Source organism: Peromyscus californicus, unplaced genomic scaffold (genome assembly GCF_007827085.1).
Source record: "Peromyscus californicus insignis strain IS unplaced genomic scaffold, ASM782708v3 Scaffold_7__1_contigs__length_154581171, whole genome shotgun sequence".
NCBI classification, from domain to species: domain Eukaryota; kingdom Metazoa; phylum Chordata; class Mammalia; order Rodentia; family Cricetidae; genus Peromyscus; species Peromyscus californicus.
The window spans coordinates 139,563,183-139,576,800 of NW_026294595.1; the positions used below are offsets into that span (position 1 = coordinate 139,563,183).

The window sequence follows — 13,618 nt, forward strand, 5'->3', positions numbered from 1 at the left end:
CACTTCTGGGAAAGGGGCTGCCCTAGGTCAGGGGGTTGGGGGCCGTAGAGGACACAGTGAGCAACCGGGGGCTGAAAGGGGTTATGGGAGCCCCAAAAGTAGTTCCAGAAAGAGTCTGCAGCAGACTGAGAGGAATTCGTTTTGTGGGGCTGGACTCCCAAACAAGCTTTGGCTGGGGTTATCCTAGGATGATACAAGGATTCGGAAGTTTTGGCATCGGCTCTCCAGCCTACCACGAGGTCAGGATCAATGTTTCCTTTCCGTGGGCCTCTACACCAGTACAACAGCTTGGCTGAAGCGCTGGGGACTGCTGGGGTCCTGGAGTTTAGAGACAGGAGGAGGGCTGTAGCTCTGCCCAGGGGAATTAAGGATCAGCTACTCCAGTGTTAGCAATCTCTTTATTGGATGTGAGAGGCAGGAAGCCCAGCTCTCAGCTGTGACTCCTGCCCTAGAAATGGCAGTAGCAAGAGTTCTTTGAGGCCCAGGCCAAGCCAGTTACGTTTGACTACAGTTTACTCGCTGACACCCGAGGTTTCAATCGGGATCACGCCCTCCTGGGCACAGGTCACAGCAAGGACCCCATCCCGACGCCACAGCCGCCCATACACTAGCCCTCGAGAGCCACCTGTGGGCAAGGAGAAGGGTGAGGATGGCCTCTGCTTCAGCACAACCCTGCTTTGCCTGGGGAGGGGTTTGACACAGGGCAGAGCTGCCCCACACGAGGGTACATTGGAACATCACGCACTACTCCAAATACCCGTGTGAGCCTGTTATAGTCACTGGGGGAGGGGGCTCCCCTCCTGTAGATGGTCTAAAAGCACTTTCATATATGTGCTCACTTCCTCAGAAGACCAGAGAAAGACACTCAGACAAGAGTCTCCACAGGCTTGGCCAAGCAGATGCCGCTTCTCAGACCACCGGTCAGAAATCCCATTCTTTCCTTTTGTAATAAGCCAAGCAAGTCCTCCCAGCTGGTCATCCACCACCAAGGGGAGGGAGTGCTGAGAGAGGACCTGAGACCACAAGGTATGGCCTCCCATTCCTTTCCATCTAGAGGTTCTTAACCTTGGTGGCTCTGGCTCGAGATAGTTATTCTTAAGAAGCTAACTTTGGCTTTCTTTACATGCAGCAGAGCCCACTCAGATCTAACTGTAGCCAGAGAGCACGGGCTTTGTTTCTTGTACTGTTTTGCAGACAATGACACTAAAGTACAAAGAGGCTCAGGCTTGGCCCCAAGGATCAGGCCAAAGCTGATTGAGTGTCCTAACTTCAAGGTCGTGAATCTTGTCCTGTGATGCTCGGTGGTATCCCAGTAACCCTTTCCTGACTGTAAGGGGTTGCTTAAGTTTTTGTCCGTTTTATAAAGCAAAGCTTTTCTTCCTTTGAAGTGTACTTCATTAGAAAAGAGCCAGGGCTCTAACATAGACATCAATGAGTCTGGGTTTCTCTCGGCTCGCTACAGGAGCATCCTTAGAGACCACTGAGTGCCCTTCCAGATCCTGCCAACTCATGAAATCACTCAGGGAGCTCCTTAGAACACAGTTTACAGCCAGGCATGGTGGCACACACTTTAATCCCAGCACTCGGGAGGGCAGAGGCATTCGGATCTCTATGAGTTCAAGGCCAGCCTGATCTACAGAGCAAGGTCCAGGGCAGCCAGAGCTACACAGAGAAATCCTGTCTTGAAAAACCAAAACCAAACAAACAAAAAGGGCAGTTTCCTGGACCTGATCCAGGACCTGCTGGGGCAGAATGCAATCTGTTTAGAAAAAAGCTCCCTCAAGTGGCAGCCTGATGGCTTACTAGGTTTAGATAGTGCTGTCAAATATAACCCTATTTATTCAGATGAAAAAACTGAGAAGCAGGGCATGGTGGCTCCTGCACTTGGGAGGTAGAGGCAGGAGGATCAGTAGTTCCAAGCCAGACTCCACTCCATATAGAGTTCAAGACAACAGGGGTTACATGAGACCCTGGTTGGTTTAAAAAAAAAAAAAGAGCTGGGGTGCAGGAGCACACAAATATTCACAGAGCAGAGATATGGATCTCAGGCAAGTCAGAGCTCCATAGTGAGACCTTGCCCCTCCCTGCCAAAAAAAAAAAGAAACAAAAAAGAAAAGGTTTCAGAAAGGAGACAGGATTTTCCCAAGTTCGTACACGGAAACTAAAGTGGTCTGGGCACATGCACTGGGTCTCTGAGATAAACTCAATCATTCCTGGCATAGTTTGGATACTTTTGAGGGGCAGCAGTGTGCAAGGGCCCTGTGCAGCATCCCCAGAAAGCAGGAAGAGGCAGCAACAGTTACAAATAAAGCAGGTTCCCTACCATCCCAAGGACACTGGCCCCCAGGCCCACACTCACCAGCCCAGGGACTCTCGCACTCATAGAGCATCCAGTGGTCAGCTCGGAACGGGGCATGGAACCACATGGAGTGGTCCAGCGAGACCATGAACTTCACTTTGTACTTGGACTGGTGGGGCAGCAGTGCTGTGCCCAGGAAGGCGTAGTCAGAGATATAAGCAGCCACACAGCAGTGCATCTTGATGTCGCCCTCCCCTGCAACAGGTCCCAACCCCATCAGTCCTGGGCTCCTGGCTGCCCAGCTCAGGATCTGCAGGGAGGTGGGGGAGAAAAGGACTACCACACACAAAGTAGTCACTGTGCAAGGACACCTGGCCCAGGGTTGGGGGGTGGGAGTGTGTGTGTGTGGAAGGATAAAGGAGGTGGGGACTAGGGAGGCCAGGGGTAAGACAAATGCAAAGCCATTCTTCCCAAGTCTCTCACCCCCAACCACTCTGCAGTCCTGGAACAGGCACCTTCCAGTTTACACAAAGACGTCTATGGTTAGCCGCTGACCTAGATAAGAACCCTCAGCAAGGTACCTTGCTTCCCCCAGAAAGGGCCAACAATGGGATTACAGTCACCTCATTATTCTCATGTTAAAGGGGGAAGGGCTCTGGTGAGACAGAGCCAAATTCTGCAGAACTCAGATTAGGAAATGGGCCCAAAGAGAGAGTGGGATACTCTAGCAACAAGGGCAAATAGACACTTGGAGTGTTTTTCTCCAACTCATGGGTCCTTCTTACCAATATAGCCCCGGGCTCGCACCCAGAACATCTGTTTGGGCTCCAGTGTCTGCAGCTGGCTCAGGGTGGGTGGGTTCACTAGCTTGATCTCAATAGGTACCCTCCTGGGCAGCAATTCGGTTCAGCCCCACTCGGTATTTCTCGTGGAGGTTAGGGTCCCTGAAAGTAAAGACAGGGACAAGGAGGCCCAAGGAGAGGGAGCTTCTCTGTGCTGCCTCTTCTGGTCCCCACCATTTGTCCACAGGGTCTGCTGTCCTGCAAAGCTTCCTCATGGAGCTGGCAAAGTGTTTGAACCCCTTCCTCATCACTTCAGCCAGGCAGCCTTGTTATCTCTCTGAACCTATTCCCATCTGAAACACGAGAAAGGTGATGTGACCTGTCTTACAGCAAACACACAGTTAAGACCTCGGCACCAACCCAAGCATTGCACACGACCATAACCCATTCCTTGCCAGGATGTCACATGACAAGTGTGGTCCTCACTCCAATTGATGAGACATGATCACAGGAAACCCAGGTGGCTTGCTCAGAGAATGAAGGGTCTGATGTCAGGCAGTCTGGACCCACACACAGTTCATACATCAACCACTCATTACTGCGAACGTTGAAGAAAAGTCTCCCAATGTGTCTGCATTCTCTATCCTGAGCAGTTAGGAGCCTGTGTGCTGGGGTGACCATTTCCATGGACCCCTCAGTGCTCTTAGTAGGCTCTGCTCTTTCCACCCCATCTGGTGGACTGTTCATCTGCATTGTCCACCATGGCAGCCACCAGTCACATGAGGACTGAGAACTTGAAATGTGACTACTGTAACTAAAGAACAACATTGAAGAGGGATGTGGGATGGGGATGCAGCTCCATGACAGAGAGCTAGCATGCACAAAGCCCCGGGGATTCGATCCCTAGCACCACATACAAAAAGAACTCTTCATTCTAGCTCATTAATTTAATATAGCCTATAGGGTTAGTAGCTACCTTATTAATGAGCACAGTCCTAAATTCAGGCTCCTTTAACAAGAATACATTATTTTTATTTCTGTGCACACCAAGCCCTGTGTTTTATTCTTGGCTGTTAGTGGTATAATACTCACATAGCACCTGCTAAGTGCCTGTGTACCTCTTACCTCATTTAATCCTCACAGCAGCCTTATGAGGTGAGTTATGATTAGATCCAGGTATAACCAAAGGTATGGACTCAGAGTGGGCAAGCATTTGTCCAAGCTCATACAGATATTAGAGACCGAGTCTAGACTTGAATCCTGGCTATTCAGGCTCTTGAACCCACACCCATCCCACATGCCCTGCTGCTACCCCAGTGTCCAGCACATGCTACAGGACCTCTTGCCCATCGGCACAGCTGGAGAAATGGCTGCTCCCATACTTTAGATGAAGAATTCGGGGCCTTGAGAGGCTGCTGGATGGGGAAGTCGCATAGCAGGTAGGCACTAACAGAGGCCACAGCCCTGGCCAGAAGCCATGTGCCTGTGTCTGTATCCAGAGCTCTTGCCCATAGTCCAGCATTTGTCAAACTTTATTTGTTGTGATCTCAGTGAGAAATATATCTTACCAAGGTAGAGTCAAAATATTTAGAAGACACTAAAGTGAAGATACTAACCAGTAGGCCATACTCTGCAACAGGGTCCCAGAGGAGGACACTCACCCTGCCATACATGAACTCCAAAGCTGCTGCATCATAGGCCTGAAGTAGGAGGGGTCAGTCAGAGGACTGGAGGCGATTTATTTACCCAGTGGCTGCAAAAATGTGTATTGTTGGATTCAAGTACAAGAATTGAACCCACGGTCAATTTTTTAAAATATTTTATTTCATTTATTATGGATGAGTAGGGGCAGTATGCACATGTTCTACAGCATGTACGCAAAGATGATACACGGAATCAGTTTCCTACTTACACTTTTCTATAGATCCCAGGGATTGAACTCAGGTCATCAGCAAGTACCTTTACCTGCTGAGCCATCTCTTCGGCCCCAAGCCAATATCTTAATAACAGTAAAGCTACCCCAGGCCTGTGCTGGCTGCGGGATGAGTGTAAGCTTTGCCTTTTACATTAGGACCCAACATACACATGCACGTATGCTAATGCAAACAAGAAACACAACTGAAATTGAAATTGCACAGTGGACTCCAATATCTCCTTTTCTGCTTATATATACTGTATATAAAATACATATATTTCTATATACATATATGTGCATGCAGCATTGGTGTTGAACCTAGAGCCTTGGGCATGCTAAGCACATGCTCTATCACAGAGTATAACCCCCAGCCCCCCATGTACATAAAATTTTTAAATAATTTGTTTTTACTTTATGTGTATCAGCGTTTATCTGCATGTATTACGTGTGCCACACTCATGTTTAGTGCGCATGGAGGGTAGAAGGGCACGGCAAAGCCTTCGGAACTGGAATTAGAGGTGGCTACGAGCCTCCCTGTGGGTGCTGGGTACCAAACTTAGGCCCTCTGCAAAAGCAGCACGTGCTCTTAATGGCTGAGCCATCTCTTCAGCCCACCCCCATTGTTTTGAGATAGGGTCTCACTATGTACCCCCTTGCTAACCTAGGAATCACAAAGATCCACCTGTCTCTGTCTCCCAAGTGCTGGAATCTAGTTTATATTTTTAGTCAGAACCCACTTAGGGGCTTCATGGCCCACTAATGAGTAGGAGCCAGAGTCTGAAAACACTGCTGGGTGGTGGTGGCACACGCCTTTAGACCCAGGACTTGGGAGGCAGAGGCCAGCCTGGTCTACAGAGAGTTCCAGGACAGCCAGGTTTACACAGAGAAAACAGCCTCAAAAGAAAGAGAGAGAGAGAACAGAGACAGAGATAGAGAGAGAGAGAACATTGCCCTGGGACTATATGGGAAGAGAAAGGGAACAAGAGAGGTAATAAGCGGAAATAATAATAAAAATACATTATATACATCCATGAAACTGTCCAAATGAAACCCATTACTTCACACAATATACACTAATTAAAAATAAAAGAAATGGGGGTCCAGTGAGACGGCATACAGACCTGATGACCTGAGCTCCATCCCCAGAACCCATATAAAGGTGGAAGGAGAGAACCAACTCCAGAGTCATCCCGAGTACCCCATATTCTGTGGCATGCACATACACAAACACACCATACACACTACACACATGGTGATAATTGTTAGGAAGAAACAGACAATAGTATGGAAATATCAGAATGCATTAAAATCTAGCCATCTAGGTACTGTTTTCTTTTTATTGAAAGACAGGCTCTCACTACATAGGGCTAGCTGGCTGGCCGGGAACTCCCCATGTAGACTAGGCTAGCTTTGAATTCTCATAGATCTGCCTGTCTCTGAAGGCATGTGGATCATACCCAGAGCCTAAATGTGATTTTTACTATAGGTCAAAGTAGTAAATGTCACAAGCTCTGCGGTATAGCTTTGTGGTAGACACTTACCTACCACACATGAGGCCCCTGGGTTTGATCCCTAAAAGCATAAAAACTAAAGAATAAAACAAGCTTGAAAATTAAAAAACAACAACAAAAAGCCACCTCCCTGGAGTCCTCAGGTCTCACCTTAAATACTGGTCAATGAGGGCCTCATGGTCCAGCAGCTCTTCGGGTGGGGGCACAGTGGGCATGGAAAACTGGTGCTGCATGGGGCTGGGCTGCAGCTTCTGGAAGGAGGCCTGGCAGATGAAGATGGCCTTGCCATGCTGCACAGCCTTCACAGAGCGCACTGAGAAACTTGCTCCGGTTCGCGTCCGCTCCACATGGTACAGCACTGGCACCTTTGGGTCTCCTGCAGTGGACAGAAGGGACAAGGTGACCCTGAGTAAGTCCATGGGCCCTGTCTGTCATCATCAGTTGGTAAGCAGACACCTCTGTTCTACTCATCCTCATTTTCTGTTGCTGTTCTTTGGAGACAAGGTTTCACCCTATAGCCTAGGCTGGCCTAGGACTCAGGGCAATCCTCTTGCCTCCGCCTCTCAAGTGCTGGAATTACAGGTGGAATTACCATCACACCCCTCTTGTTTTTCTTTTTCTCTTTTTAAAGATAAATTTCTCAATATGTTGCTATCACTTGCTTTTGGCAGAGACCCAGACAGGCATGGGAGTGTGGCATCTCCACAATAGAAAACAGATGTGCTAGGTGTGCCCTGATGGAGGCTGTGAGGCTGGGGATGCTGCAGGAGGACCAACTGGAAGGGGACAGTCTAGGTGATTGGTTAGGACACACAATTGCTTTCTCCACTTAGTACGAAGTCTGAAACAGGCAGAACATTAGAAGAGCTGTCAGTTAGTAGCCAAGTCCTTGCTGTTTGGGGCTGCCGAGGGTCTCCATGCATGCTAGGCAAGTGCTTCGCCACCGAAGGACACCTCCAGCCCCAAGGAGAGTAACTGAGATGACCATTCGCTTCTTGTTTCTATGGTTTTAGCCTTTCTCTGTTTATAAATACCAATCTCCCCTGCTTGGCTCATTGAAACACTTATTCTAATATCTCTTTCTTTTCCTTTTGATTTGATTGTGAGTCAGGATGTCACTGTGTAGCCCTGGCTAGCCTGGAACTCACTCTACAGAGGATACTCCAGGATTAAAGGCATGTGCCACCATGCTGGGCCCACACTTATTCTATTTTTTAAATTAAGTGTTCCCTGATTTCAGAATCAAAACTATTATAGAATAGTTTGATTACAGAATCAAAGCCAATTATTATACTTATGGATCAGTCTGTAATGCCAACTTGCAAGAGGTTGAGGCAGAAGGATCGGGATTCCAAGACAGACTAGATAATCTAGCTTAAAGATAAACAAAACCCAGTCATTCACTAGGCTGGAAGAATCACAGTATGGCCACATGTTGGGCTGCGACATGCCTCAGTTGGTATAGTACTTGCCTAACATGAGGGAAACCTTGGGTTCTAACCAATACCAAGTAAACAAGGTGTGGTGATGTGTGCCTGTAATCCCAGCACCCAGGAGGTGCAGGCAGGAGGATCAGAACTTCAGGGTCACCCATGACTACACAGCAGGTCTGAAGCCAGCCAGGGACACATGAGGCTGTCTCGAAATGAAGCACAAATCCCTCTCAACTAGCATATAGGGAAGGACTGGGCCAGGCCCAGTAACCACTCAAACACTTTATAGCACTGAAAAGCAAAAGGGAGGCTGGGAAGGGAAAGATCACCATCACCTCCGTATCTGTAAAGTGCCCTGGGTGGGTCCTACTGACGTTCCCTAAACCGAGGATGGAACCCAGGCTTTTGTCACATGCTGGTAAGAGCTTTACCAATGGGCCACACCCTCAACTCTCCATTTTCCTTCTTTTTTAAAAAATTAATTTATTATTAATAATTTATTTATTTTTATTTTATGTGCATTGCCTACATGTATGTCTGTGTGAGGGTGTCAGATCCCCTGGAACTGGAGTTATAAACAATTGTGAGCTGCCATGTGGGTGCTGGGAATTGAACCCAGGTCCTCTGGAAGAGCAGTCAGTGCTCTTAATCGATGAGCCATCTCTCCAGCCCCTTCTTTTCTTTCTTTGAGACAGGGTCTTGTAAAACTCATTATGTAAAACATCCTTGAACTTCTGATCTCTGTGCCTAGACTTCTTGGAATTCTGGGATTACAAGCACACACCAGTGAGAGGACCGAGCAGACGCCATGACAGGCTGCTCAGCCTTCTGTCCGAGAGCAGGCCTCAGTTTCAGTTTCCTGAGAATGAGCAAGCAGTTTCTGAGGAAGAGCCGAGAACAAAGGACAACCAATCTCCAACACCCCAACAGACACCAAGGATGAGGAGGCCTGGTACATGCAGTACCAGGCCTGAACCCCAGTGATCACACTGAGCTCAAGGTGATAACCAAATAAGGACAAAGCCTGGGACTTGTCTAGGCCTGCCCCAAAATGGAAAAGGCGTATCCTTAACCAGCCCCTGACTAGCCCTAGCCAATCAGAATATACTAATATGATTGCCACTTGCTTAAACCAATCATATCTGAAACGACCTAACTGCCCTAGGAACTCCCCTTAGCTGTGCTTAAAAGAAGCCTGGGAGCCTCTGGGGGTTGTCAACATTTTGCCTTTGTGTAAGAGGGACTGCCCCAGCATGCTGGTAATAAAGACTCTTGCTGATTGCATACGTGGGTGGTGGTCTTTAGTGAGGCTTCTCCAGGACCCTAACAACCACCACAGCCAGTTTATTTGGCGTTGGAGATTAAGGCCAGGGTTTCAGCACATCAGGCAAGCACTCTACCAACTGAGCTCCAGAGAACAACTAACTGCAAGAGTCAGTTCTGCCCTTCTCCCATGTGGGTCTGAGGATTTAACGCAGGTCCTCAGGTTTGGTCCCCCAATATTTTCTTTTTTTGTTTGTTTGTTTGTTTGTTTTTAAGACAAGATTTCTGTGTAGCCTTGGCTATCTTGGAACTGACTCTGTAACCAGGCTAGCCTGAACTCACAGAGATCCACCTACCTGTGCCTCCTGAGTGCTGGGACTAAAGGCGTGCACCACCACCAGCTGGTTAGGCTATATGGAATACAGTGATTCCCTAAAACTAGGGAAAAAGTATAAAGTAAGTGTTGTTTATGGGGGGGTGTATTTTTAAATTGATTATTGTGTGTATATGTGACTATATGGAGGGGTGGCCTGCCATGGTAGGCATGCTGGGGATGGAGGACAACTCAATGGTGTTGGTTCTTTTCTACCTTTCCTCGGGTTCTAGGGGTTGAACTCGGGTTACAAGGGCCTTTCCCTGCTGAGTCACCTAGAAGGACATGTGTTTGTTTTTCCAGGAGAGCACAAGACAGTGAGTGTTCCATTGTTTTGTTTTTTCCTAGTGGTCCTGGGATGAACATAGGGCCTCCACTCTGCAAGCTGCTACTGTGGGATGTCTTTCTGTATGCTGTGAGTATGTGTTGCTCCCATTGGCTAATTTTGGCCTATGGCAAGGCAGCTTTAGAGGCAAGTGGGGAATCCAAGCAGAGATACAGTGAAATGAAGGGCAGAGTCAGGGGAGACTCAAGCCGGCAGCTCAAGGAGCTACAAGATGCCAGCAGACCTGTAACACCTCGGCCACGTGGCATAGATTTATAGAAATAGGTTAATTTAAGATGAAAGAGCTAGCTAGCAAGAAGCCTGCCATAGTCCATACAGTTGGTAATTAATATAAGCCTCTGAGTGATTATTTTATTAGTGGCTGTGGACCTCAGGGCCGGGTGGGACACAGGAAAACTTCCAGCTACAAGCTGCCCTGCAACTGTTGATCTACATCACCAGCCCAGACCAAGAGTCTGCAATGAGAACTGCCCTATGTCTGAGCCCAGAGCTTTCAGAGTTTAAAAGATCCTACTGAAATATCTCTGGTCCTGCCTCTCCTCAATCTCAGCAGAAGAAGGTGATCTCCATGACCCTAGTAATTATTATAAAGCTGAAACTGAATTTCCAACCCAAACTGCCCACCTCCTAGCCCAATAGCAGTTGACAGTACTCTGAAGATTTAGCAATTTTGACCCTAGAAGAGTATACAGACTGAAGAAGAGAGCCATTAGTCCCACACACTGAGGAGTCAAAGGCAGGCAGATCTTTGTGAGTTCAAGGGCAGCCTGGTCTAAATGGTGAGTTTCAGGCTAGCCAGGCTACACAGTGAGACCCCGTCTCAAAACAATAACAAAAAAGTGAAAAAGGAGATGGTAAGATTGCTTATCAGTTAAGAGCACTTCTTGTTCTTGCAGAAGACCCATGTTTGGTTCCTGCCACCTACATGGTGGCTCACAATCCCCTGCAACTGCTAATTCTAGGGTATCCAATGTCCTCTTCTGGCCTCGTCAGACAATAGGAAAGCAACGTGGTGCATATAAATTCATTTAGGCATATACATATACACATACATTTAAAAAAATAAGCAAATACATATTTTTTTTTAAATAAAAGAGGACAAATGCCTTTAATCCCAGCTCTCGGTAGGCAGAGGCAAGTAGATCTCTGTGAGTCCCGGGTCAGTTAGGCATACACAGTCACACTCTATCTACACAAAAACCCTATCTCAACAGAAAATAAAAAACAGAAAAGCTACAAGGAAAGGCCCACCAAGAGCGGATAAGCATTAGTCTGTGGCATTAAGAACCATCAAACAAGTACTTAGTGGGTCTCAGGGAGTGTGCTAAGGATCTAGGTTGCTTCCAGAGCCTTTCTCAGCCTCCCAAGACCAGACCTGAACCAACACGATGGGCTGCCTCCCTGCTTTTCTTGGTAGTTGGGAATGGAACACAGTCCCCTTCATGTGCTAGCCAAGTGCTCTACTACTAAGCTACATCCTCAGCCCCCTAGGGACCTTTCAGGGAATCCCCTCTCCCTTCTCCATTCTCTTCTCTGATTCTCCCATTTCTTCTCCTCTTGAGTCAGCTTTCAAAGCCAGGAAGAAGTGACTGCTGGGCCATCAGGTGGCTGCAGGCAAGGAACTAGGGAAAGGGGTTTACCTGCCCGAACCAGGAAGAAGTGACTGCTGGGCCATCAGGGGTGGCTGCAGGCAAGGAACTAGGGAAGGGGGTTTACCTGCCCGAACCAGGAAGAAGTGACGGCTGGGCCATCAGGGGTGGCTACAAGCAAGGAACTAGGGAAGGGGGTTTACCTGCCCGAACAAAGTAGCAGTGCAGGGAGTGCACGTGGACGTCTTCACTCACAGACTTGGCTGCAGCCACCAGGGCTTGGCCCACAATCTGACCCCCAAAGAGCCGCTGGGAGGTGGGTACCCAGTAATGTCTTCCTCTGTGGGGAGAGGAAAGTGGAAGAGACTTGAGGAGGAGTGCTCTGAATTCCATAAGCCTCAGTGAAGGATCTCTCATGGAGAACCTGAGGAAAGCCAAGGACTCTGCTCTCAAACACTCTTAGGTCACAGCATAAAACTTCAGTTTTTATGTCTACCCAAGCCTTCTGTGGACTTTGTTCGGTCAAGCATAACAAACTAGCTCCCTCGATTTATAGCAGGAGTACAGAGAGCAAGTTCACACAACTCAACCATTACCAGTCCTGGGCAGTTTCAAGTCCATAGTTTCTTCCCTTCCCCAAACCAGGGGAAGGCGGAGGCCAGAAGTCGCTTGAGGCCTTGAATGGACACGAGGTACCCAAAAGCAGGTCTGGGGCTGGATTGTATGGATGAAGACTTGTCACCGGCACTCCTTAACTGACAAGGCATTTCTTCCCAAGAACTGGCTTCAGTGCTAAAAAGGCCCTGAGACATCCCATCTACCTCTTTAAAAGACAAAAAACAAAACAAAAAAACTGTCCAAGGGTGTGAGGTTGTGAAATTTAACACAGATGAACAATTTGGCCTGGCTTTCTAGGTGAAAGGGCTTGCTCAGTGCTGGAGCCTGAACCCTGAAGACACCATTTTTCATTATAATACATTTTGAAAACCACTCCTGGCCCAAGAAGCTATAATTACCTAGATGGAAGAAAGAAAGATCAAAGTTAAGATAGCTTCTGATAAAATCAGAGAGCTGTGGAGGCCAATATTGTCATTAAACAGGCATGATGGTGCATTCCTTTGATTCTAGCACTTGGGAGGCAGAGGCATGCTGATCTCTGTGAGTTCAAGGTCAGCCTAGTCTACAAAGAGTTCCATGACAGCCAAGGAGAACTATATAGAGGACCCTGTCTCAAAAAAACTGTCACTAACCAGCCAGGTCCTGCTAGCATTCAGGAGGCAAAGGCAGGTGGATCCCTGTGGGTTCCAAGCCAACCTGGTCTATGCAGTGAATTCCAGGACAGCCAGGATCATAGAGTGGCACCCTGTCTCAAAACAAAACAAAACAAAAAACTGTTATAAACCCGTACTGCAATCACCAACTTCCAGTGATGCCGGGGAGAAAACATACTCCAGGATAAGTAATGACTTAGCAGACCCCAGTTAATGGTGCAGGGACAGGATGGGGGAAAAAAGGCAGTGAGTTTATTAGAGTTGTGCATTGGTTTTAAAAAACGATCCGCTGAGTACCCTAAGGCAAACCTCTGCCCTCGATGGATTGATTCTACCAAGCTAAGCTGCCTTGTAGTAGGGTAACCCAGTGACCCTGCCTCCTGGTGAACAGCAAGGGCGGGTGTCAGGGACACGCCTTCTCCTAACTGCCGCAGAGCTTGAAGCCTGAACAGAACTCTTAACCCCAGAAGTGGGGGTCACCGGGAAGTGGCGGTGATCGCAACTCTCTATACTGAAACAGGGGTGCGGGCCTGGTTCAGGGTGCAGCCGGCTACCTGAAGAGATCCTCATCCAGCGGCTCGAGGTTGAGCACGCTGGTGACCAGCACACTACGGAGGTCTCCGGAAAGGTCGTCGCGGTCGGCGTCGCCCTCCGCATCCCCCGGGGCTTCTGGCGCTGACATCCTGACCTCTCACTGCCGGCGCGGAAGACACTGCGCTTGTCCAGGTACGCGGAAACTTATATAGGCGCACAGCGCTTCCGGCAGGTCGCCCCAGCGGCCGGAAATCCCGAAGGCGTCGCGGGGTAAGATGCAGATTGTGATTGGTCGATATGCC

General features: G+C 48.4%; 1 protein-coding gene across 1 annotated transcript; it reads right to left on the reverse strand.

Moving 5' to 3' along the window:
- Positions 1-379: 379 nt before the first annotated feature.
- Acot8 (acyl-CoA thioesterase 8) lies at positions 380-13,574 on the reverse strand. Its single transcript, XM_052726226.1, is given in 8 exon segments — positions 380-541; positions 543-625; positions 2,360-2,554; positions 3,085-3,184; positions 3,186-3,243; positions 6,658-6,883; positions 11,715-11,851; positions 13,337-13,574. Coding segments are annotated over 8 exon segments (963 nt in total). The 5' UTR covers positions 13,465-13,574; the 3' UTR covers positions 380-505.
- Positions 13,575-13,618: the final 44 nt, after the last annotated feature.